At 40.3% G+C, this 27,394-nt stretch overlaps 1 protein-coding gene across 1 annotated transcript in view; it reads right to left on the bottom strand.

The window, feature by feature from the left end:
- dip2a (disco-interacting protein 2 homolog A) overlaps positions 1-27,394 on the bottom strand; it is a 162,159-nt gene that overhangs the window by 76,683 nt on the left and 58,082 nt on the right. The window contains exon 2 of the mRNA XM_055148771.1: positions 9,376-9,447. Within this exon, the coding sequence (XP_055004746.1) occupies positions 9,376-9,447 (72 nt within the window). The remainder of the gene's footprint in view (positions 1-9,375; positions 9,448-27,394) is intronic.

The raw sequence follows: 27,394 nt of genomic DNA, 5'->3' as shown, positions 1-27,394 counted from the left end.
TTTCTATAAAATATGTCAGTCCTTCCAAGAACATTTTTATCATTTTAAATACTTTTTTTTTTTTAATCCTGTCCCTTCATCAACAGTTCAAAGATGGAATAACACAAGATATGATGAAATACAAACATTTATTGACATGATTTTTGGTCTTTGAAATTTGGGAAATAATTTTTGTTCCATGTTTCATTACATGGTCTGTTTTAAAACATATGGAACTTTAGAACCAAAAATGGTCCAGAAAAAAGGTCAACAGTTTGATAAACTCGAGTACATATGTATCTGTTCAATACATTTTTATATCAGATGAATTCACTTGAATTTTTGGCCTTGTTGTTTACTTACAGAGTTTTTGTCAGTATTATCCAGTCTGTTCAGTCTGGTTTGGATCTGACTGAAAACCAGACCATGTGTAATCAGTCGCTATTACTACTGGATTACGGCTCCACAGTCTGATTTATATATATATATATTATTTATTATTAATATATATTTTTTGCCTCAACTGTACATTGTAGCTTTAACATGCAGCACGTTTCTGTTTTAGAACGATTTCTGAAGACCACGTAAATCCACAGCGAAGAGAAAATTCAGTTTGTCGACTGGACAAAAGTTAGTTTGGTTGAAGACGTTTCTCAGTTCGTCCAAGCTGCTTCTTCAGTTCTGGTCAGACGCTGGTGACACTTCCTTATATCTGCAGGGAGGAGCTAACTACACTGAAACTACTCTGAAACTAACACACACTTGTTTACAGTTTCTGTTAGTTATGTGCAGGGTTTTGGGTCTAATTAACAGAACAGTTCATGGTCATAATGGAGCTTCCACACCTCTGGTCCTGACCTGACTACACCTGTTGTTCTTGTTTGTTTTGATTTAGGTTTGAGGATGGACGTGTAAACAGGAGATAGATGGTGTCTCTCTAAATCATCAATGCACCAACACAGACGAGAGAGCAGCAGTGGACCTCAGTCTGCTGTACAGCTTCACTTAAAAGCCACGGGTCACTCGTTTGAGGACAGTGAGGTGCAGATTGTAGCCAGAGAAAAGAACTGGTTTGAGAGGGGAGTGAAAGAAGCCGTTTTTGTTAAGAAAGAGAATCCTTCTTTAAACAGAAATGGACTCAGACACCATCTGTCTCCTATTTACACGTCCATCCTCAAACCTAAATCAAAACAAACAAGAACAACAGGTGTAGTCAGGTCAGGACCAGAGGTGTGGAAGCTCCATTATGACCATGAACTGTTCTGTTAATTAGACCCAAAACCCTGCACATAACTAACAGAAACTGTAAACAAGTGTGTGTTAGTTTCAGAGTAGTTTCAGTGTAGTTAGCTCCTCCCTGCAGATATAAGGAAGTGTCACCAGCGTCTGACCAGAACTGAAGAAGCAGCTTGGACGAGCTGAGAAACGTCTTCAACCAAACTAACTTTTGTCCAGTCGACAAACTGAATTTTCTCGTCGCCGTAGATTCTACCTGGACGACTGAGGGATTCTTCACACACATAAACACATGTCATTCCTTGCAACACATTACTGCATGTTATCGAATCTCATTATTTATTTTATGTTATGTGATTGTAAATACTTTGTGTCTGTACATTTCAGAGTTTCACGACTCGGTGTTTAAGGGGTTTGAGGAACTCTGCTGTAAAAAGTGTGCAAAAATGTGTTTCCCGAAGAAAAAAAGTGGATTACAGTATATTTTTTTGTGTGATTTTCTATCTATTTGGAGGTAAATGAACACTTTAACATTTAAATTTTGTTCATTTTATTTTTATTTATAATTTTGGAACATGTCCTCTGTAATGTGTAATGGACTCCGGGGACATTTTGGTTTTAAATCCACGTGAAGTTACCGACTGAATAAAAAAAACTTTTATCTCTGACGAGCTTCTACGCTCCCTTTTAATTTTATTTTTTTCTTATCATAGTGCAGCCACAAACTAACTCCTATTGATTTTTTTAATTATCCAGGACATGGTAGTTCCCTACAATCCCCCAGCCCTGTTTAGTTTAGACAGAGAAACCTCGTCTCCTCGTTTAAAGTCTCGCTCAAAACGCTTAAAAGATCGACTGGTTTACAGTGTCCACTAAAAAGGACAAATGAACTGGCTGAGTCTCAGGAGGATATAAAAATCTGATCCATTATGAAATTTTCACCAAATAATTGTGTCCAAAATCTTACTCCATGGACAAAAAAATTGACTTTGGAACAAAATAAAAAAAAATAAAAATCTTTTAGGCAAATCCACAAGTGCAGTCTTACTAATTAAATACTTTTTCTGCAGTGGAGTCAGAAAATCTCACCAAATAAATCACGGCATGGACAAAGAATTCTGTTTGTAAAAAAATACTGAGAAATTTCTTGAAACAAATCCAAAAATCAAGTTCTACAAACATAAAAATTCGATATTATACAATTCTGAACTTTTCTAATGTTTCCTGGAGTTGTGTTTTGTTTCGTTCACATGTTTAACTCACAAACCCTTAATATTGAGAGTGAGTTCTTCTCTCAAACTGAAAACACTCTGTTCCACCTTGTGATGTCATCATGTGGTGATACAGGAAGTGCTCCACTGCGTTTTTAAACTCCACACACCTTCACTAGAATCATTTGGATCATTTCAGTCCTGGAATTGCCGATCTTTAGTACCGTATTTTTCGGACTATAAGTGTCACTTTTGTTCCTGGTTTGTGTGTTTCCTGTGACTTATTCTCCGGTGTGACTTCTATATTAAAATGTTTTTGGTGAAGTGTGGAGAGGTTCTAGTCTTGTGTGTGAGTATCTGCTGCTCCTGTTCCTCCTGCACCACTGTCACTTGGCTCTACTGCGCATGTCTCCTGCAGAAAGAGCCTCTGTCCTGTCTGTATCATGTCAGTCGATCGCACCGTTACTTCTGCACCACTGAACAATTTAACATTTAAACTTTAAACTTATAAAGACAAAGACTGAGAAGACTGAACACAAACGCCCCCAAAAAACAAAATCAGATTCTGCAGATTACAAACTGCGAGTCGTGAAATCTGCAGCTGAAAACGGAAATCGAGCAGCGGAAAGAAAGTTTGGAGTGAGAGAGAAACTTGTGACACCGGGAGGATGAACCATGAAACTTTCCTGAAGTCACTGGACGGATGGACAAAAATCTGTGTATCATTTGTTTTTCAAAGCCAAAATGAAAAAACAGATAATGACTAGTTTTTTTCAGTGGATAACGCCCGTTTCCTGTTAATGTGGCTTAAACTGCAACACCAAACCAGGACTGAATCAGGACTAAACCGTTTTCAGTCCTGGTCTCAGTCCCGGTCTGGTCCGAGTTTGGAGTGAGAGAGAAACTTGTGACACCGGGAGGATGCACCATGAAACCTTTCCTGAAGTCACTGGATGGATGGACAAAGTCTGGACTTCAGTGACACCGAAACCATCCTGTCGAGATTCAGAAAGACACGAAATAATTCTAATAATTAATAAATCTAATAATTTTCCTCTGGAGGTCGAGGCCGAGTTGTTCAGAAGTGACACCGAGGATGAAGAATTGAATGGATTTAGTGATTTGGAGTGAGATGGAGAGTTTGGTTAAACTTGTTCTGTTGTTTATGTTATAGTTTATCTGAAGAACTGTTCATATGTGACGTTAACAGTCTGTTCTTCTCTCTTCTATTGTTTTTACTACAACTTGACTTTACACAGGAAATGTCTGCTCCTGATCTCTCAATTTATAAAATAAATTTCCCCCAAAAAGTGCGACTTATATGTTTTTTTCTTCTTCATTGCACATTTTTTGGCTGGTGCAACTTATAGTCCAAAAAATACTGTAAACAAAAAGGAGCTGTTCACTTGAAAACCACCACCTTCATGACATCACAAGGTGGGACAGAGCGTTTTGAGCTTTGCAGATGTAAACAGACTAAAAATAAAGAGTTACTCAAACACGTGTGAATGAAAAACACAAAAAAAACACAACTCCAGCTCTGTTTTTTCCTGTTTTTGAGGAGGTCACATTGTTTTTTTTTTTCATTCTGTAAATACTTCTCGGATCACGGTTTCTCCCGAGCGCCTCGGGATGTAAATGGATTTTGTTTACGCCGCTCGAGGTGAGACACGGGCAGGTGCGGCTTAAATTCATGAGGACGGAGCTGGACCAGTGAGAGGAGAGCGAGTCGAGGGGGGGACGGGCTCCGATTGGCTCGGGCTCCTCCGCTTCCTCCGCGCAGCGCTCTGCCCGGCAACCGCCCCTCCGTCCTGGGCCTGCGAGCACCACCACCGCCCCACCTACCCCCCGCCGCCTACCCCACCCTGTCTGCTGCCCGAGGGGGGGGGGGGTGTGTGTGTGTGTGGGGGGGGGGGTACAGCGGGAGGAGAGACGAGGGAGTGAGTGATTTAGGGCACAGACGAGAGAAAAGACTGTACATGGCAAAAACAAGAAATACCTGCACAAGTTACACGAAATATCACACAAAACTGACTCCTGTGAGCTTTAAGTCGTGTTTTTATGTTCTTACCGCATCAAAAACAGAGCTGGACTTGTGTTTTGTTTCTTTATTATGAGTCTGTTTACATCTCTAAAGCTCCAAACGCTCTGTTCCACCTTGTGATGTCATGAAATGGCAGTTTTCACGTTTACCCGCTATTTTTTTTACATTTTGTTTACTAAAGTTCGGCAATTCCGGGTCTGAAATGATGCAGCTGATTCTAGTGAAGGTTTGTGGAGTTTAAAAACACAGTGGAGCACTTCCTGCATAATCACCATATGACATCACAAGGTGGAACACAGTGTTTTCAGTTTGTGAGAAAAACTCACTCTAAATGTGCAGGGTTTGTGTTTTAAATATGTGAATGAAACAAATCGACATTAGATCAGGTCCCTGAACCCCCGGGCCGTGGACCGTGGACCGTGGACCGGTACCGGGCCGTGGGTCGCGAGAAACCAGGCCACGAAAACGCGAATCAACCCCTCCCCCAAACACCGCACGGACCGTGTCTCTAAACCAGAACTAAAATCAGGACTAAACCTGGACTAAAACCTGAAAAAAAAAAAAAAAAAAAAAACTGGAATAAACCAGGACTAAACCAGGATTTAAACCAGGACTAAACCAGGACTAAAACCAGGTCTAAAACCAGGATTAAAACCAGGACTAAACCAGGATTTAAACTATGACTAAACTAGGACTAAACCAGGACTAAAACCAGGTCTAAAACCAGGACTAAACCAGGTCTAAAACCAGGACTACACCAGGACTTAAACCAGGACTTAAACCAGGACTAAACCAAGACAGGACTAAACCAGGACTAAACCTGGACTAAACCAGGATTTAAACCTGGACTAAACCAGGACTAAACCAAGACTAAACCAGGACTAAAACCAGGTCTAAAACCAGGACTAAACCAGGACTAAACCAGGACTTAAACCAGGACTAAACCAGGACTAAACCAGGACTAAACCAGGACTAAACCAGGACTAAACCAGGACTAAACCAGACCAGACTAACAGGACTTTAAACCAGGACTAAACCAGGACTAAACCAGGACTAAACCAGGACTAAACCAGGACTAAAACCAGGACTAAACCAGGACTAAACCAGGACTAAACCAGGACTTAAACCAGGACTAAACCAGGACTAAAACCAGGACTAAACCAGGACTTAAACCAGGACTAAATCAGGTCTAAAACCAGGACTAAATCAGGACTAAACCAGGATTAAAACCAGGACTAAACCAAGACTAAACCAGGACTAAAACCAGGTCTAAACCAGGACTAAACCAGGTCTAAACCTCCTCTGGAGCAGACGTCCTCCCCTCAGCTGCTCCTCTCGACGTGGAGGAGCAGCGGCTCTACTCCGAGCTCCTCACCCTGTCTCTACGGGAGCCCCCGGACGCCCTGTGGAGGAAACTCATTTGGGCCGTCATCACGCAAATCCAGGAAGTGCTCCACTGTGTTTTTAAACTCCACACAGCTTCACTAGAATCATGTGGATCATTTTTAGACGAATAATAAAGCGTCACTAAAAACACAACTCCAGTTTTGAGTGATACAGAACCTTTAAAACAAACACGAGGGACCTGATGTGAAAAGCAGAGCGGCGCGGCGCAGGTCCGAGTCTGCACAAAGCATCACGGGAGCAGACACAAAGCATGATGGGAGCAGACGCCGCAGACTGACCGCACCACGACACGCCGAGCCAAGACAGAGAGAGAGAGCGCCAAGAAATATCCAACAGAACCAGCCTCGCAAATGAAACCTGTACATTTCACATGACGGGAGAGAAAAACATCAGAAAGAAAATGTAAAAAGAAACAGACTTCGGGGTTAAATCATTTTAGACGAGGTTTTTGTCACGAGGCAAAAACGTCAAACTTGATGCGAGGACTGATGAATCCACTTCATACTAAAACTCAAATCACTGTAATAATTAAAAACACACTTTCTTTAAACAATAGAATTTGATTTCCAACATTAAACAGTTTTGCTTTCTTTTCTATTCCCATGTGGCGTTACATCTGTGTTTGGCGATTTTGCAATTTTCGATTTGCTTTTCTTCCATCTACCGTATTTTTTGGACTCTAAGGGTCATTCCAGCCCCCGCCCGACCATCTCAGATCTGACTGAAAAAATTCTAGGAGGTTCACACAGTTTCCAACAGGAAAAGTCCCAAAATTTAGCTCCCGACTCCTTATAGGGTCACGCACGTTTTTTCCCAGTCACGACTTTTCCCCGATCATTACTTTTCAAGTTACGGCTCATTTAGTGAGGGGAGGATGTGTCCATTTACGGGCCCAAAATCGCGTAGTTTTTTTTCTCTGCCGTTTTCACAGGTCGATATGTACGGAAGCCGAGAGGGTCACAACAAACGCAAACGCCACAACAAAATATAAATGCGACAACACAACAAAAAGTCGCAACAAACCAAAAAAAAAGCCACAACGGAAATGACCGCGGGACTCGATTTTAATGCAAACGCCGCAACAAACGCAAACGCCACAACACATTAAAAAGCCACAACAGAAGTGACCGCGGGACTCTATTTTCCGACGGACCGATCAAGTGGCAAGTAAAGAAGAAGAAGAACTACAACGTGAAAAGTAAAGGAACGGAGAAGTTGGAAACGTAAGTAAAAGTAATTTATTGTTTTATCGTTATTCGTTTCAAGTTGTAGTTCTTCTTCTTCACTTGCCGCTTGATCGATCGGTCGGAAAATAGAGTCCCGCGGTCACTTCTGTTGTGGCTTTTTGATGTGTTGTGGCTTTTTAATGTGTTGTGGCTTTTTAAATGTGTTGTGGCTTTTTGATGTGTTGTGGCATTTGCGTTTGTGTTGTGGCGTTTGTATTTGTTGCGGCGTTTGCATTAAAAAAGACTTGTCCCATGTGTTGTGGCTTGTTGTGGCTGTTGTGGCTTTTGATGTGTTTGGTGTGGCTTTTTTGTGTTGTGGCTTTTTTTTGTGTTGTGGCTTTTGATGTGTTGTGGCTTTTTGATGTGTTGTGGCTTTTTGATGTGTGTGTTGTGGCTTTTTAATGTGTTGTGGCTTTTTGAATTGTTGTGCTTTTTAATGTGTTGTGGCTTTTTTAATTTGCGTTTGTGTTGTGGTGTTTGTATTTGTTGTGGCATTTGTATTAAAATAGAGTCCTGCGGTCATTTGTGTGTGTTGTGGCTTTTTTTGGTTTGTTGTGGCTTTTTGTTGTGTTGTCGCATTTGTATTCGTTGCGGCGTTTGCGTTTGCTGTGACCCTCTGGGCTTCTGTAGATAACTCTGTAAGTATCACACACAAAGGGCTGAAATTTTGTAGACGTGTGCTCCTCTACTCTGTGTTCAAATAACATCGATCAAAAGTTTGGTATCTCAACTCATTGTCATTTTATATGAACTTAAAAATGAAAAAAAAAAAAACAAACATGCTAATTTCCGTGAAGTACCATTTTTAGCCCCTTTTTAAACCTACTTGTAGGTGTTGGAGACCCTTAAATTTTTGTGAGAATCAAGATTTGAACTAGGACTGTTAAAAAAATGACCAAATGTTGAAAATTTTAAATGTGTTATGTGTGAGGGTTCTGTTAAAAACAAGAAAACGCCATTTTACTTTTTATTTTTCACCATCATAATTATTATTATCTTTTGATTGTTTGCCTTTGCTTCATTTTTGATAATATTTGGATTTGGTATTTATTATTAAGATGGTGTTTTCCTTTTGAAAATAAGAAAAATATAAAAGGAAAAATAATAGTGATTTGTAAATCTTGTTTGAGTATATTGTGATTCTTAATAAAAAAAAAAAAAAAAAGAAAAAAAAAAAAAAAGAAAACGCAACATGGTCCGAATTTCAGATGTAATTTATGGCATGTGGGTAGTGATAAAAAATGTTTGAATAATTTTAGTTTGAAAGAGCAGAAAAAGACCTTTCATATGGATTTTATGAAGCTCCTTCAATTTCTCTGTTTTGAGCAGAGTTGTTCGAGGAGCCTCTTTCAGATTACTGTATCTAAAAACTATTTTGCCTGTTACGATAATAATAATAATTTAAAAAAAATCTATTAAAGGTTGTATGGAGGATTTTTTTTTGTTTCAAATTGTCAATGAAAGTTTAAAATACCATTACAGAGACGCAGCAGCTTTGTAATTATAATGACCAAAAAAAAAAACAATGAAAATCTATCAACTGTGGATGTAGTGAGGACAGATAAACATCAGCCAATAGAAAACAAGGCTCCCTCATTTTCTATTGGCTGTTAGGTTGTCAATCAAACTCCCTAGTGTAACTGAGTCGTCGGTGCGCGGGGATTACGTGGTTTATGCAGCGGTTCTTAGAGGCTTTTTCAAACTGTAGTTTCCTCGCATTTCGCACAAAGTTTGTCGCGACGGCGGACGAGAATCCACGACCAGTTCGCCGCAAAAGAAAGTCGGTTTTTGAGGTCGCTGAAAGAAGAAGAGAAGGAGAAAAGGAGCGAAGACAAACTGAGGTGATTCTTGGAGATTCCTTCCACCGATGGTGCGACTGAAACAGACGAAGGGTCTAAAAACTGACACATCGGTCACTAAATTACCTCTAGACAGGAAACGTCAACAGTGATTCTAAACACACACAAGGACGGTCGCTGTATTTCTCTTCCCTTAAAAAAATCCTCTATACAAACTTTAATTGCACGATAACTTTAAATAACTTGTTCAACTGCACGAGGTCAAAAACAGATAGGAAAATAATTTAAATAATCTACATCTCTCCACTGAGCACAGGAGGTTTTGTTTTGTTTTGTTTTTTTTAAAGTGAAAATTAAACCCTGTGCCCCTGTCAGCGCTGCTCCTGTCAGTTCTGTGTGTGACAGTGTTGCTCCTGTCAGTTCTGTGTGTGACAGTGTTGCTCCTGTCAGTTCTGTGCAGGTGCAGGTCTTACCTTGGATCTGGGGGATGTACGGAGCCAGAAGTTTACTCCTCTTCTTCTCATAACCCTTCTGAGTGATGTCCCCTGAACAACACAGAGAGAGAGAGAGAAGGAGGAGGTTAGAGTGAGGTCACTGAGAGAGAGAGAGAGAGAGAGAGAGAGAGTGTGTGAGGTCAGAGGAAAGAGAGAGAGAAAGAGAGAGAGTAGAGTGAGGTCACTGGAGAGAGAGAGAGAGAGAGAGAGAGAGAGAGAGGAAGAGAGAGAGAGAAAGAGAGAGTGAGACTGAGAAGAGAGAGAGAGAGAGAGAAAGAGAAAGACAGAGAAGGAGGTTAGAGTGAAGTCATAGAGAGAGAGGGAGGGAGAGGTCAAAGGGAAAAAAAAGAGAAAGAAGGACAGAGAGGGAAGTAGGAGTGAGGCCAGAGAAGAGAGGGAGTGAGAGAGAAGAGAAGAGAAAAGAGAGAGAGGGCGGTGGCAGTTAGAGTGAGGTCAAAGGAGAGAGAGAGAAAGAAGAGGAGAAGAGGAGAAGAGGTTAGAATGAGGTCAGAGGAGAGGAGAGAAGAGGAGAAGAGAAGAAAAAAAGAGAGAGGAGAGAGAGAGGCTGGGTTAGAGCGAGATCAGAAGGAAGAGAGAGTATAGAGGGATAGAGAGAGAGAGAGAGAGTATAGAGGGATAAGAGAGAGAGAGAGAGAGTATAGAGGGATAAGAGAGAGAGAGAGAGAGAGAGTATAGAGGGATAAGAGAGAGAGAGAGAGAGTATAGAGGGATAAGAGAGAGAGGGGGGGGGGCACTTGTCCTGGCACCACTTGGCACCGCGGGCACTAGAGCGAACGAACAGCTGCTGCACACGACACGACTCAGACTGAACAGACTGAGCTCTCACAACACGACACACACACACACACACACAACACACACACAACACACACACACACACACACACACACACACACACACACACACAACAACACACACTCAACACACACACACACACACACACACACACACACAACACACACACACACACACACACACACACACACACACACACACAACACACACACACACACACACACACAAACACACACACACACACACACAACACACTTTACATGACTGAAAGTCTGAAACGTCTGTCTAAAAGTCTGAAAATCGTCTAAAACATCTAAAAGTCTAAAAAACATCTAAAAGTCTAAAAGTCTGAAACAGTCTAAAATCTAAAAGTCTAAAAGTCTGACACATCTAAAAGTCTGAACATCTAAAAGTCTAAAAAAACATCTAAAAGTCTGAACATCTAAAAGTCTAAAAGTCTAAAAGTCTGAACATCTAAAAAAAAGTCTGAACATCTAAAAGTCTAAAAGTCTAAAAGTCTGAAACATCTAAAACAGTCTAAAAGTCTAAAAGTCTGAAATCTAAAAGTCTGAACATCTAAAAAGTCTGAACATCTAAAAGTCTGAAATCTAAAGTCTAAAAGTCTAAAAGTCTAAAATCTAAAAGTCTAAAATCTAAAATCTGAACATCTAAAAGTCTAAAAGTCTAAAATCTAAAAGTCTAAAAGTCTGAACATCTAAAAGTCTGAAAAGTCTGAAATCTAAAAGTCTAAACATCTAAAAGTCTAAACATCTAAAAGTCTAAAAGTCTGTCTAAAAGTCTGAACATCTAAAAGTCTGAAACATCTAAAAGTCTAAAAGTCTGAACATCTAAAAGTCTGAACATCTAAAAGTCTGAACATCTAAAAGTCTAAAAGTCTGAAAGTCTGAACATCTAAAAGTCTAAAACATCTAAAAGTCTAAACATCTAAAAGTCTAAACATCTAAAAGTCTGAACATCTAAAAGTCTAAAAGTCTGAACATCTAAAAGTCTGAACATCTAAAAGTCTGAACATCTAAAAGTCTAAAAGTCTGAACATCTAAAAGTCTGAACATCTAAAAGTCTAAACATCTAAAAGTCTGAACATCTAAAAGTCTGAACATCTAAAAGTCTAAACATCTAAAAGTCTAAACATCTAAAAGTCTAAAAGTCTGAACATCTAAAAGTCTGAAACATCTAAAAGTCTGAACATCTCTAAAATCTAAAAGTCTCATCTAAAACATCTAAAAGTCTGAACAGTCTAAAAGAACATCTAAAAGTCTAAAAGTCTGAACATCTAAAAGTCTGAAAACTAAAAGTCTAAACATCTAAAAGTCTGAACATCTAAAAGTCTAAAAGTCTGAACATCTAAAAGTCTAAAAGTCTGAACATCTAAAAGTCTAAACATCTAAAAGTCTAAAAGTCTGAACATCTAAAAGTCTAAAAGTCTGAACATCTAAAAGTCTAAAAGAACATCTAAAAGTCTGAACATCTAAAAGTCTGAACATCTAAAAGTCTGAAAGTCTGAACATCTAAAAGTCTAAAAATCTGAACATCTAAAAGTCTGAACATCTAAAAGTCTAAACTAAAAGTCTAAAAGTCTAAAAGTCTAAAAGTCTAAAAGTCTAAAAGTCTGAACATCTAAAAGTCTGAACATCTAAAAGTCTAAAAGTCTAAAAGTCTGAACATCTAAAAGTCTAAAAGTCTAAAAAACATCTCTGAACATCTAAAAGTCTGAAACATCTAAAAGTCTAAAAGTCTGAACATCTAAAAGTCTAAAAGTCTGAACATCTAAAAGTCTAAAAGTCTGAACATCTAAAAGAACATCTAAAAGTCTGAACATCTAAAAGTCTGAACATCTAAAAGTCTGAACATCTAAAAGTCTAAAAGTCTAAACATCTAAAAGTCTGAACATCTAAAAGTCTAAAAGTCTGAACATCTAAAAGTCTGAACATCTAAAAGTCTGAACTAAAATCTAAAAGTCTGAAACTAAACATCTAAAAGTCTGAAACTAAAATCTAAAAGTCTAAAAGTCTAAACATCTAAAAGTCTAAAAGAAAACATCTAAAAGTCTGAACATCTAAAAGTCTATCTAAAAGAACATCTAAAAGTCTGAACATCTAAAAGAACATCTAAACATCTAAAAGTCTAAAACATCTAAAAGAACATCTAAACATCTAAAAGTCTGAACATCTAAAAGTCTGAAAACATCTAAAAGTCTGAACATCTAAAAGTCTGAACATCTAAAAGTCTAAACATCTAAAAGAACATCTAAAAATCATCTAAAAGAACATCTAAAAGTCTGAACATCTAAAAGTCTAAACTAAAAGTCTAAAAGAAATCTAAAAAAATCTAAAAGTCTAAAGTCTAAAAGTCTGAACATCTAAAAGTCTGAACATCTAAAAGAACATCTAAAAACATCTAAAAGTCTGAACATCTAAAAGTCTAAAAGTCTGAACATCTAAAAGTCTGAACATCTAAAAGTCTAAAAAGTCTAAAAGTCTAAAAGTCTAAAAGTCTGAACATCTAAAAGTCTGAACATCTAAAAGTCTGAACATCTAAAAGTCTAAACATCTAAAAGTCTAAAAGTCTGAACATCTAAAAGTCTGAACATCTAAAAGTCTAAAAGTCTGAACATCTAAAAGTCTGAACATCTAAAAGTCTAAACATCTAAAAGTCTGAACATCTAAAAGTCTAAAAGTCTGAACATCTAAAAGTCTGAAACATCTAAAAGTCTAAAAGTCTGAACATCTAAAAGTGTAAAAGTGCCGTATTTACTGTAACACAACACATGTAGATCACCAGCTTTTTCACACATTTTTATATTCATGGACATTTCTCAGAATCAAACCCAGGACCTTCTCGCTGTGAGGGGCGACTGTAAACCACCGCGCTACACTGTTTCACGCTGAAGTGTTTGGCTCAGAGACACAACTACAGAACTAGAAATCTTCTGGTTCATACATACGGTTCATGCAGAGACATAACTCCTCTATTTTTGTACTTTTCTACAACTTTTTTCCACAAACTGTCACTTTCCCGACGTGAAAATATAACAGACTTTGACTTGGACAAACTTTATCGATTCACAAAGAAACATCAAACATCACAATAAATATAAAAACAAAGAGTAAAAATCAAAATGGTGATAATAAATTCTAAATAAGTAGCAAAAAAAACCCCAAAAAACAGATGTCAAATAAGAAAAAATTATATAAATGTAAATGTACAAGTCAAAACAAAAAAATAAAAAAATAGAAAGATTTGTAATGAAATATAAAAAAATAATAATAGTAAAAATGGAGCTCAGGTTCTGTTCACCAAATCAAATCAGGATTATAAAACATAAAAGCGAGAGTTTAGAGAAACATGAGTGTGTGTGTGTGTGTGTGTGTTGTGTGTGTGTTTGTGTGTGTGTGTGTGTGAGTGTGTGTGTGTGTGTGATGTGTGTGTGTGTGTGTGAGTTGTGTGTGTGTGTGTGTGTGTGTGTGTGTGTGTGTGTGTGTGTGTGTGTTTGTGTGTGTGTGTGTGTGTGTGTGTCGGGGTGTGGGCAGCAGCAGAGCATGATGGGAGCAGGATGTGTGTGTGTGTGTGTGTGTGTGTGTGTGTGTGTTTCTCCCACTGGTGACATTTACCCGGAGTCGAGCTCGTGACCAAAACAGACGAGTCGTGACCAACGTGTCTCTGTAATGATGGACTGTTTCCACGGCGACGCTTTATTATTTAATAGAGTTTTATCGTCACACCTGAACCTGAACAAGTCTGTGTCTGTCTCAGGTCATGGACTAATCCAGACCAAGACCAGTCCCAGACCACAGGGTCCCAAGACCAAGACAAGACAAGACCAAGACCAAGACCAAGACAAGACCAGACAAGACCAGGACAAGACCAGGACAAGACCAGGACAAGACCAGACAAGACCAAGACAAGACCAGGACAAGACCAGGACAAGACCAGGACAAGACCAAGACCTCTGAGGGTCGAGACCGAGACAAGACCAAGACCACGGCCCATCAAGACCAAATCAAGACCAACTTTATCATTTTCAACATGTATTTGTATTTTAAAGTTATTTTGGCACAAATATATCAGTGTTTTTATTTAAATAAATCAAAATTTGTATCTGATAAATGTTTAGGCCTAAAATAAGTCCCTTTTTTTGACCCTCACCCACAGTTTGAGAATCTCTTCTTTAAGAAAACTTCCTCTGGCACTTTACACACAAACTGTGAAGAAAGTGTGCAGGATTTTTAAACCTGTTTTTTCACGTTTTTAACTGGAGTTCTGTTCTCTTATTGGTTTTGCAGTGAGATTCAGCCTCTGCACATTTACCAAACTCATGTCGTGACAAACACAGATGCATTTGTGTTTTATAAGACAAACTTCAACCACATGTCGAGGTAAGAAGTTTATCGCCGACACCAGCGGCCGTGATGAAATATGAACAACTCAGAGTGTCAGACCTCGAGTCTGAGACTAAGACCCTAAAAACTGGTCTTGAGACCAAGTCTGGTCTGGAGGCCTCAGACACTCCTGCAGAGGCTGCACTAGCACCGACTCAGGACTGGTGCAGGTTCTGGGGTTTAGGTTTAAACCAAATAGATTTCACTGAAACTTCATATCTCAGTGTAGGAACTGAAAATTACACTTCAGAGACTCAGTTGTGTTTTGCTGCTGTTATTTCTGCTTCACATCACGACTGAACGACTCTGAGTGAATAAAAGTTCAAATATTCTGAGACGCCGTCGTCCAAAATCAACCTGGAACAGTTTTATTACAGCGAATTAAAAGTCCAAACAGAATATCGGCTGGTTACACACTTCACCTTTAAGATGCAAACACCAAACATTTTCTCTCAAATGGAAAAACTCATTTCGATGGTTTCAGAGCTGGAATTTCCGATTTCTACTGAACTAAGGTCTGTTTTCGAGGAGGTAACAACATTAGAACTCGACTTAAACCTCACAGTCAGTTCTGCGACATACAGGAGTTTGAATCTGCTGGTCGGTCGTCGGGGGCTGAGACGCTCGGCCGCACCCAGGGACAGAGCTCCAGTGTGGGGCAGGTGCCGCTGAGTCACTCCCTGAACGATCAATGCTCCAGTGTCCTGCTCCAGGACAATACTCCCCTGTGTCCAGTCAGAGTCCAGTCAGAGTCCAGTCAGAGTCCAGTCAGAGTCCAGTCAGAGTCCAGTGAGTCTCCTGCTCCAGGCTCCTCACAACACAACAACAAAACAACAACAACAACACAACAACAACACAACAACACAACAACAACACACAACAACAACACACAACAACAACACAACAACACACAACAACAACAACACAACACACAACAACAACAACAACAACACAACAACAACACAACACATCCTCATTGTGTTTACTGTGGGGAAAGTCAGTCTCGCCTCCTACAGGTCAGAATGTCTTATTTCTACTTTGGTGGGTTTTTTTGTTTTTTTTAGTTTAAAGTTTTTGTGCTTTTCTTTCTTTTTCTTCTTTAGTTTTCTTGTCAAATTGGGATTTAGTTCATGAGTGACATTTTAAACATTTCCCAGAACTTTCTGTCCTGTCAGTGGGACTTTTTTAGTATTGATACTTGCGAAAAACGAGGATCGATTGGTAGTGTTGTAATCAAGACGGCACTAATCGAGACCAAGACCAGTCCGAGACCACAGGGTCCTGAGACCAGGAGCAGACCGAGACCACAGGGTCCTGAGACCAAGACAAGACCGAGACCTTTGGGGATCAAGACCGAGACAAGACCAAGATCACAGGGTCCTGAGACCAGGAGCAGACCGAGACCACAGGGTCCCGAGACCAGGAGCAGACCGAGACCACAGGGTCCTGAGACCAGAGCAGACCGAGACCACAGGGTCCTGAGACCAAGACCAGACCGAGACCACAGGGTCCTGAGACCAAGACAAGACCAAGACCTTTGGGGATCAAGACCGAGACAAGACCAAGATCACAGCCTCTTCAAGACCGAGACCAAGTGCAACCAAGACCGAGACAAGACCGAGACCACAGCCCATTGAGACCAAATAAAAACCATCTTTGTCATTTTTGACATTTATTTGTATTTTACAGTTATTTTGGTACAAATATATCAATGTTTTTGTAGATCGTCGAGTGTCAGACCTCGAGACCGAGACAAGACCGAGACCAAACGCCTTCAAGACCGAGACAAGATCGAGTCCTGGAAGAGATCTTAGTGTGAATCATTCTGGTCAGAACAGAAAGAATTCAGATTTAATAGTTGTGTAAAGATATTGGTGATATCACAATATTGTTGTAGTAAAATTCCCACAATATTGTTGTTGTCTTGTCACGATGTTAAACTGTGTGTCTTTAGGCAAAAATAAGAATTTTCAGTCACTCCTGTGGAGCAGTAAACTACACAGACACAATCCTCTGCGGCGGCTCCATCTCAGTGCGCTCGTTGTGGTTGCACCAGCGACTTTAAGTCTGAGCGTCTAGAAGCGTTTTGTGTTTGTCGTGACACGAAATGAGAAAAGAGAAAAGATGAGCAGACAGAGTTCAGACTAGGGATGGGCATGATTAGTTGATTAATCGATAATTGATCATTAATTGATCATTAACTTCTGTCGGACTCTGCGGGGCTCCTGACTACAGCAGTTATAAAGCTCAGACAATCCATCAAGCGGAGCGGCTTCTTCATTTACCAAAGTCGTACTAAAACATTGTTTATTTGTTACTTGAATTTTGCTCTTCAACTTCAATCTGTTCAAAATATCACTGATATGAAAATGACAATAAATGTTTTACCAAATGATGCTCAAAGTATTTTATAATGTCACTCTTGTTATTATGTAGAATATCGGAATATCCTGAGCTTTCCCACGATATTACAATTATAATTATTGTACAGTGAGGTTCGTAATGTCAGTATTATCGTTTATTACAATCATTTCTTGGTCAATTAATCCAGCAAAACCTGCTATCGTTACAGGCCTAATCACAATTTATCGATCTTTCGATTTTTGCCACAGTCCCGACGGAAACAACCTGGACACTGAGGGATCACACAGATACATGAGCACACAGGAGAAAAAAAAGAAAATACTGCCATTTAATGTTGAAAATTTAAATCTATCAGCTAAAGAAAGAGCAGGATCTGAATCAGTATCGAGTCTATTTCTCAGTATCGAAATCGAGTTTGAAATTTTTTTGTGACAGCACAACTCAGAAACTGTCTCAAGAATCTGTGTGTCATTCGTTCATTCATTTTTCAAAATAAAATCAAAAATAAGAAAATGAAAAAACAACAATTTTCTTCATTATTTGTCTCCAAAACCAAAATGAAAAAACAGATAATGATTCATTTTTTCAGTTTTCAATTTTGTGTTTAAATGAAACATGGAAAAAAAAAAAACGGATAACGGACTAAACCAGGATTAAACCAGGACTAAACCAGGATTAAAACGAGGACTAAAACCAAGACTAAAATCAGAACTGATCCAGGACTGAGACCAGGACCAGGACCAGACCGAGACTGAGACCGGGACTGAGACCAGAACTGAATCAAACCGAGACTGAGACCGGGACCTGGTTTAGTTGTGGTTCAGTCCCGGTCAGTCCTGGTCTCAGTCCTGGTCTGGTCCCGGTCTGGTCCCAGTTTCAGTCCTGATCACCCGACAGTCTACACCTTCAGGCCCGTCCCGACGCTCAGTCCTGGTTCAGTCCTGGTTTAGTCCTGGTTTTAGTCCTGGTTTAGTCCTGGTTTAGTCCTGGTTTAGTCCTGGTTTAGTCCTGGTTTAGTCCTGGTTCAGTCCTGGTTCAGTCCTGGTTCAGTCCTGGTTCAGTCCTGGTTTTAGTCCTGGTTTAGACCTGGTTTAGTCCTGGTTCAGTCCTGGTTCAGTCCTGGTTTAGTCCTGGTTTAGTCCTGGTTTAGTCCTGGTTCAGTCCTGCATCACAGTTTAAGTCACGCAAACGGAAAACTCGTTATCTGTTTTTTCATTTTGGTTTTGGAGACAAATTATGAAGAAAATTTTTTTGTTTTTTTTCATTTTCTTACTGTTGTTTTTATTTTGAAAAACGAACAAACGAACGACACACGGATTCTCAAGTATTTCCATTCAAAGCGACGCAGCACCTGAACCAAACCCCCCCCCAGAAAAATGTTAAAATATAAATAAATAAAACGAAACCTGTGTGTGAAAATGAGAATGCGTCACTCACAGGGAGAATCCAGTTTCCTCGCGCGCTCACGTGCTCCGACGCCGGGACGAGCTGCGCCAACTTCTCCTCACGTACCAATGTGACAAGACGGAGCCGGGGCCGTTTAGCATCCTTTGTTTCTCTGCGCCATGGCAACAGGAGTCAGACTGAGCCCCGGCATCTCCCCCGGTCCAATCACAGCCTCCCGAAGACACCCCCTCCCTCCCTCCCTCCCTCTATCTCTCCCTCTCCCTTCCTTTCTCTCTTTTTCTCTCGCGTCCAGAATGCAGGATTAAGGAGCAGCCCCCCCCTCCTCGCCCTAAAAATATGAAAAACTGGAACACGAAACTCGACTTGAGGTGACGACTGTTGCACAACCTCAAAACACAAGGAGGAGGAGTCACGAAAACCACAAACGATCCAATCCAATCCGCTTTATTTCTGTCGCACATTTCACAAAGAAACAGTTTCCAAAGTTCTGCACAAACACAGAATAATAACAACAATAATAACAAAATGATCAAATAAACTACTAAAATAAATCACACTAGTCTTAAAATAATAAAACCAGTGAAATAAAATAAGAGCAAAACCATAGAATAGCAATAAATAAATAAAAAAATTAAGAAAAATACATAAAGAAAAAAACAACAACAAAACAAAACAAACAAAAAAAAAAAAAAAAAAACAGAGGAGCACACAAGAGCGTTCCAGCGCGTTCCAGCACGTTCCAGAGCAATCCAAAGTGTTCCAGAGCATTTCAGAGCATCACAGAGCGTTTCACAGCGTTCCATAGCGTTTCAGAGCGTTCCATAGCATTCCAGAGCGTTTCAGAGAGTTTCAGAGCGTTTTCACAGCGTTCCATAGCGTTTCAGAGCGTTCCAGAGCATTTCAGAGAGTTTCACAGTGTTCCAGAGCATTCCAGAGCGTTTCAGCACGTTCCAGAGCATTCCAGAGTTCCAAAGCGTTTCAGAGCGAAAGACAGACAGAGAGAGAAAGAGAGAGATAGAGAAAGAGGAGGAGAGAAAGACAGAGAGAAAGACAAGACAGGCAGAGAGAGACAGAGAGAGAGAGAAAGTAAGATAGAGAGAAAGAATGAGAGAGAGAAAGAATGAGAGAGAAAGAGAGAGAGACAGAGAGAGAAAGAGGAGGAGGAGAGACAGCCAAACAGAAAGACAGAGAGAGAAAGAAAGAGGAGGAGAGAGAGAGACAGGCAGAGAGAGACAGAGAAAGAGAGAATGAGTGAGAGAGAGAGAAATAGAGAGACAGAAAGAGGAGGAGAGAAAGAAAGACAAACAGGCAAAGAGAGAGAGAGAGAAAGCAAGACAAATAAAGAGAGAAAGAGGAGAAGAGAGAAAGAGAGAATGAGCGAGAGAAAGAGAAAGAAAGAGAGAAAGAGGAGAAGAGAGCTACAGGTAGAGAGAGAGAGACACAGAGAGAAAGAGGAGGAGAGAGAGACAAACAGAGAAAAAGTCAGACAGACAGAGAGAAAGAAAGAAAGAGAAAGAGGAGAGAGAGAGCGAGAGAGAGAGAGAGAGATGATATAATTAAAAAGTGTGTTCGGTAAAACAACTTTTCTTCACTTCACTTTTCCAGCTCGATCCAAACATTTTAATTTTCTTTTCTCTCTTTTCTTTTTTTTTCTTTTCTTCCCACGTTTCCAAACTGCCAACTCATCCCTCCATCTCCAAACCCCGGTCGGCCCCGACACGACCAGAACAAGAGAGAAGAAGAAGAAAAAAAAAGAACGGCACGTCAAGACCTCAAAACCTCGTTCTATTTTCAGGTTTGTTGAGAGAAAGTGAAGCGGCGGCGGCGGCGGCGGCGATGGCGGCGGCGTGTTGTCATGGCGCCGGTTTTCGTCCGTCCGCTGTAATCGCAGTCTTCCTCGTGGTGATGGAGGGATGAAAGAGCGGAGGGAGAGAGGGCAGACGTTTGTGGTCGCTGGAGTTTAGTTCGGAGAGTCGGACTTTCCTGGAAAAACTCTAGGAATAGAAACGACGAGCGGAAACACGGAGCAGGACGGAAAACACGAGGAGAAGTTTAGGAAGAGGAAGAGTCGAAAACGAAACAGGAATTTACTCTTCCTCACGACTTTCAGTGACCCGAGTCTGTGCGATGAATCGAATTTAATCTGTGTGTCAAACGATCTCAAATGAGACGATTTAAAGTTTAACAAAGTTCAGTTTGTAGAACAGTTGGATTTGGAGTTTATTTTGGACACATTTATGTTTTTCTGTTTTATTTCATGTTCAAAGTTTATTTATTCATTTTATGTTTTATACGTCATAAAACTGCTCTAAGGTTCAGATTTGTAGCCTGAAAATATTTTCAATTTGGAACTCGATTTCGATACTAAAGAACAGACTCGATATTCAAAACTGATTCCTGTGAGAGCTTTAATTCTGTATAAAAATAATTTAATTCTGAATAAAAATGTATTCTGCTTTAAAAAGACCATGTAAACACTTAAATCCTGATGAAAATGATTATTATAATCATTATATACATATATATATGTATATACACTGTATATATATGTATATATATATATATGTATATATATATATATATATATATATATACATATATACATACATATATATACATACATACATACATACAAGTGGCTGGTTTATTCCGCCGAATAATTGTATTCCTTGATAGTTGTAAGCAAAAATATCAATATATCGTATTGTTTATCATCACGATAAGTATCGATATCGTGGGCTGCTGTATCGATATATCACCAAGAGTATTTTGGTTTATTTTACAAAATTATTTTGTTCCAGCTACAGTTTTGTTGTTTGTCGAGTCGACACATTTGACATTTTCACTGTTTTAATGATTAAAATGTTTGAGCTTCATATGAATTTTGTACAAGAAGAAATGATTTAACAAAGACTTTTAGCATCACAGACATGATTTAGACTCTATTTTTATTGAACCGTATCGAATCGATTTGAAATATATCGTATCGAACTGAAAGTGTATCCAGACATGTTTCGTATCGGCGACTTCTTAACGATACGACTGTGGACAAAAGTTTGGATCATGTTTGTGTTTGTGGAGTAACGACAAACCGAGACCGAGCAGCTGAAGTTTGTGTTTTCTTCACTTCATGTCAGGAAAAATGTCACGAGGAAAACACGGCAAATGTTCACGTCGACATTGTTTTTGTCAATGTCGTATTTTTGCTGAGTAAAGACAAACGGAGACAGAGACACAGAGAGAGTTCTGCCTCGTGCCAGAGCCTCGTCCTCTCTCGCTGTGTCCTCTTTGTAAAACTCAGCCGAGCGTCCGTCCCACTTCCTCCTTTCGCTCCATTCATCCCGGCCAGAGCGAGCGTCGCCATGGAGACCGTACGCAAAACCACACAAACCAGGAAGTGCGGCGCTTTTACAACCAACGCCAGCTCATTTATAACGACAAAAAAACACGAGCAAACGAGCCAGAGCAGAGAGACCACAGACCTGAGCAAACGAGCACTTTAAAGACACAGTGTGGAACTTTCCTGCCTAAAATAGAGTTATATAAAAGATTTTTTTTTGTTTGTTTTCTCTCTCTCTCTGATTGGAGTGTGATCGTTCAGTTATCAGTCTCTCCCTCCTCCTTTCTCTTTGTCCCTTCTTATCCTTCTCTCCTCCTCCCTCTTCTCCTTTTTCTTCCTTTCCATCCTTTCTCCTCTCCCCTTCCTTCCTTCCTTCCTTCCTTCTCCTCTCTCTCTCTCTCTCCAGCTCCTTTCCTTCCTCCTCCTCCTCTCTACTCTTCCTCTCTCTTTCCTTCTTTCCTCCTCCCTCCTCCTCAGCCTCCTCTTCTCTTCTCTCCTCTCACTTTCTTTCAGTCCCTCCCCCCCATCCGCTCACCTCTCTCCCTTCCTTCCTTCTTCCTTCCTTCCTTTCTTTCTTTCCTCCTCTCCCTCATCCTCTCACGTTCTTTCCTTCCCTCCTCCTCTCTCCTCCTTTCACTTTTACTTCCCTTCCCATCTCTCCTCTCCCTTTCTTTCCTTCCTTTCTTCCTTCTCTCCTCTGCCTCCTCCTCCACTCCCTTTTCCTCTCTCCTCCTCTCCCTTTCTTTCCTTTCCTCCTCCTCCTCTCTCCTTTTCCCCTCCTTCTTCTCTCACTTTCTTTCCTTCCTTCCTTCCTCCTTTCCCTCTCTCCTTTCCCGCCTCCTCTCTCCCTTCCTTTCTTCTCTTCCTCACCCACGCTTATGTAACAGATATAATACTCCCTACAACTGTACAGCAACTCGCCCAAATGTAACAGATAATACTCCCTACAACTGTACAACAACTCACCATTATGTAACAGATAATACTCCCTACAACTGTACAACAACTCACCCTTATGTAACAGATAATACTCCCTACAACTGTACAACGACTCAGATAATACTCCCTACAACTGTACAACAACTCACCCTTATGTAACAGATAATACTCCCTACAACTGTACAAAAAGTCGACCTTATGTAACAGATAATACTCCCTACAACTGTACAACAACTCACCATTATGTAACAGATAATACTCCCTACAACTGTACAACGACTCAGATAATACTCCCTACAACTGTACAACAACTCGCCCTTTATTGAAACTAGTGTAATTATTATTTTGTGTTGAAAATGACATCGTCGTGTTGTTGAAATCAGTGCTGAGCATCGAGTTTGTGCCTTAGAATGGAAATTTTTGTATCGTGACTAAAAGTTATGTTCAAACATTATACAATTTTTTATTTATTTATTTTTTTTCATATTACACAAAATTTACAAAATTCTGCGTTTTAAGTCGTGTTCTAATGTTGTTCCCTTGTCAAAAACAGACCTGGACTTGTGTTTTGTTTCATTCACGTGTTTGAGTAAATCTTTATTATTAATCCGACTACATCTACAAAGTTTAAAATACTCAGTTCCACCTTGTGATGTCATGAAGTGGGAGTTTTCGAGTGAACAGCTCCTTTTATCTTTAGTTCGGTAAAGACGTAAAGATCGTAAATTCCAGAGCAGAAATGATCCAAATGATTCTCGTGAAGGTGTGCGGAGTTTAAAAACACAACGGAGCACTTCCTGTATCACCACATGATGACATCACGAGGTGGATCGGAGCGTTTTCAGCAGGGTTTGTGTGTTAAACGTGTGTGAATGAAACAAAACACGACTCCAGGTCTGTGTTTGTGACGAGGAAACCACGTTATAACCTGTCTTTTCTCTCTGTCATTCTTCCTCTAATCCTTTTTCTTCTCATCTCTCTCTTCTCCTCCCCCTTTCCTTTTGTCTCTCCATCCCCTCACTCTTCCTCCCTCCTCCCTCGTTCCCTCGCTCCTCGGACCAGTCTGTCCTGTGGGACTCGTTTCTCCGGAGGAAGTGTTTCGGGCAAAAGCGTTTGAAAACTCTTTTCTGCTGCTTTCATTCAGACACAAAGAACGAGCTCGGGTCACGAAGAGCAAACACTCGTCTGTCCAAACGCCCCGGAGCGACAGAACGAGAGAACGAACGAGAGAGACGCAAAACTGCAACGTCTAATCACGAGAACAACTGAAAACTGATGAACGTAGATTAAAAATATCTTGTGAGATTCTTCCCCCTGAATTTATCTTTACCTTAGACAAAAAGAATTAAAAGCTCGTGAGTTTTACAATTACAAAAGCAGAACTACCTCCAGTCTCTCTCTCTAAAACCTTCAAATCAGGCAAGAAATCTAGGGGTAATAATGGACTCAGACTTGAACTTTAACAGTCACATAAAATCAATAACATCTGCAGCCTTTTACCATCTAAAAACATAGCAAAAATCAAAGGTTTACTGTCTAAATCAGACTTGGAGAAACTTATCCATGTGTTTGTCTCCAGTAGATTAGATACTGTAATGTTCTGCTCACTGGTCTCTCCAAACGAGCTGTGAGACGCTGCAGAACATCCAGAACATCCAGAACATCCAGAACATCCACAACATCCACAACATCCAGAACACTGCAGCTCGGGTCCTGACTCGAACTAGGAAGTACGAGCACATAAGTCCTGTGCTCAGGTCTCTGCTCTGGCTCCTGTGGCTCAGAGACTTTAAAGCGTCTCTGTTTGTACAAGTGTCTCCATGGCCGAGCACCAAAAGTCCATCTGTGACATGTTAGTGTCATATGAACATCTCACACTCTGAGGAGCTCAGGGACCAACTCCTGCTGGTGCCCAGAGTCACGACTAAACAAGGGGAGTCAGAGTTTCAGGTTCATGCAGCTAAAACCTGGAACAGTCTGAACATGTGAGACAGACTCTTCTGTGACGCTGTTTAAATCCAGACTCTAAACATTTCTGTTTAACTGTGCAAATAACTGAAAGGTTTTCATTCCGCACTCTTCTCTCCAATTTATGTCTCTCTTTTTTTTTATTTTAATCTTCATGATTATTTATGATTTTAATGTATTTCTTATTCTGTAAAGCACTTTGAATTACTTTGTGTACGAATTGTGCTGTACAAATAAACTTGCCTTGCCTTGCCTAGAATTACTGTATTTTTCAGATTATAAATCGCAGGTTCAATACTGTTGAATTCTCTCGTCTGTTTTCATACATAAATCGCACTGGATTATAAGAAACAGACAGACGACACTTGAGTCTGATCCTTAGTCCAGGCGTCCTCGATCCTTCGCGGTGTAATTCGTCCGGCGTCGTCTCTCTGTCCCAGTGAACGTGGATTATGAATTTGTGCTGATGCGGTTCAGCGTCTGTTGGACTAAAGGACTCGACTCCGCGACGTTCCTGACTACAGCAGCCGTAGTGTTCAGACAATCCACCAAGTGGTACGGCTTCGTAGTTTACCAAAGTCTTACTAAAATAATTTGACAGATTTTTGAGCACCATGTACCACAGAAAATCAGTTTGAGGTCAGTAACACAACCAGAATTAATACATAAGGTGCACTGTTTATTTTGGAGAAAATTTATAGTCTGAAAAATACGGTACTTTAAACACCATTTAAACAATGTTTTAGTATGACTTTGGTAAACTACGAAGCCGCACCGGTTGATGAATTGTCGGAGCATTACGGTTGCTGTCGTCAGGAGCCTCGCGGAGTAAAGACTCAAGTTTAGTTCTGCGTCGACTCAGCGCCGCCGTCGCCTTGTCACTGTAGTTTTTGATTTATGGATCTGTGTCGAGGTCGATGCGCCGCAAAGTAATTCACCACCACAACACGAGGAGGCGACGATTTAAACCTGGCTGTTCGTGCTCACCACAGGTCGGCAAACTTAAATACTCAGAGAGACATTTGGACCGACTCCAACAGAAAAGAAAACACCCAGAGCCACAAAAGACTTTTGACTCTAAAATGAGTTGAACAGGAGGAGTGTGTTCTGTTTAAAAGATTATATTGTGTTGCATTTATGACGTCAGTGAAATGCTACAGAGAATATTTGTCCATTCATTTATATCAGGAGTGTCAAACATACGGCCCACGGGCCAGATCCGGCCCTCCAAGACCTGTAATCTGGCCCTTGGCTGATTTTCTACTAAAATATTTTAATTATATTTTCTATTAAAATGTTGTTAATTTTGTGTGGTGTTTATCACAGCAGCGTCTCCAGCGTCTCTGTACGTGGCCCCTCCCACCAGAGCAGCACAAATGAAGACTTGTCTCTTTCCAAACGCTCTTAAAGGACGATCGTTTTGACTGTTGACCGTGACACCCTCATCAGAAAAATGTCCAACATGAGAAAAGTGGAGCCGAGTGCAGGATTTTACAACAAAAATGGACTTATTCCTGTTTACAGACAAGTTCATGTTCAAACTTTGTGTTGAGTTTGTATTTTTCTTAAAGTTTCAGGTTGTTCATAATATTATAATATTTTGTAAAAGAAAGAGTTCATCAATTAAAAAAAGATTTCTGTAATAGATTTGTGTTTCTCTGCACAAATATTTGAACTTCTTGTTATTTTTGGGGTTTATATGACATGAGTTTTCTGATCCGGACACTTTGGGATCAAAGTCGGTTGGACACGACCCCCAGAACAAAATGAGTTTGACACTTCTGGTTTATACTGTCTGTACGTACGACCTGCAGACTTATAATCTCTGAAAAGTCTTTTGAGACGCCGTAGTTCCAAAACGCTCTGCTAGAACGACAACAAAAATATGAAACAAAGAAAGTACAAATTCTGAGGCTAAATTTGGAAACTAAATCTCGTCTCGTTCTCATGAACTCAGTGTCGTTTCTCGTCTCGTCTTGTGTAAATTGTCTCGTCCCGTCCCTCATATTTCATCTTCTCAGTCCTGACCCTCGTTAAATCCAAACCCCGTGACCTCTTGACATGTTTGTGTGTTTAATCCCGTGACGTCTCTGTTCTCGTGTGCCGTGACCCCGGGGCCTCTGCTCTCTCTCTTTGTGTTCGCGCTGAATCGATGCGGCCGTAAACGTACAGGACGTGAGTTATGTTTTCACGACAGCGCTGGTTTCTCAAACTCCCCCGGGGGTCGTTGAAGTATCCGCACACGGGCTCCGGCTCTTGTGCTCCGGCTCTCGGGCTCAGGTGTTTAATCAGAGCTTCCCTCATGTGCGCAGAGACGGACGTGTGGTTTTTAACGGCCGTGTTTATGTCCCTCCATATGGGACGAGGGACAGTGGGGCAGAAAGGACCTTCCCCCTGTGGTCTGATTGGAGATGCCAGAGTCCTGCGGTCTAAAAAATGTACAAATTCCAAACAAAATGTGCATTTTGTTATCATTTAAGCATCAAACAACCACAAAAAAAGTGAAATTATGATCTGAACTGGTCTACATGCTCTTACACATAGATCGACTGATATGTTTTTTTTTTCATGGACGATTCTGATACAAACCGTTTAAAATCCCGAGAAACCAACACCCGTAACGTCTGACGATAGGATTATTTTGCCAAATTATCCGACGGCAAACTCACCCACAGCCCTTTTTAAAATCATAAACCTACAACAAGTAGTTAAACATCATGAGCCTCGACAGTTTGGCCTTAACGTGTTCATATTAATCATTAAT

Source organism: Boleophthalmus pectinirostris, unplaced genomic scaffold (assembly GCF_026225935.1).
Source record: "Boleophthalmus pectinirostris isolate CB_2022bp ecotype Guang Dong unplaced genomic scaffold, ASM2622593v1 HiC_scaffold_1, whole genome shotgun sequence".
Classification (NCBI taxonomy): domain Eukaryota; kingdom Metazoa; phylum Chordata; class Actinopteri; order Gobiiformes; family Gobiidae; genus Boleophthalmus; species Boleophthalmus pectinirostris.
Note: the sequence above shows the minus strand (reverse complement) of the source record. Positions and strands in the feature narration are given on the sequence as shown.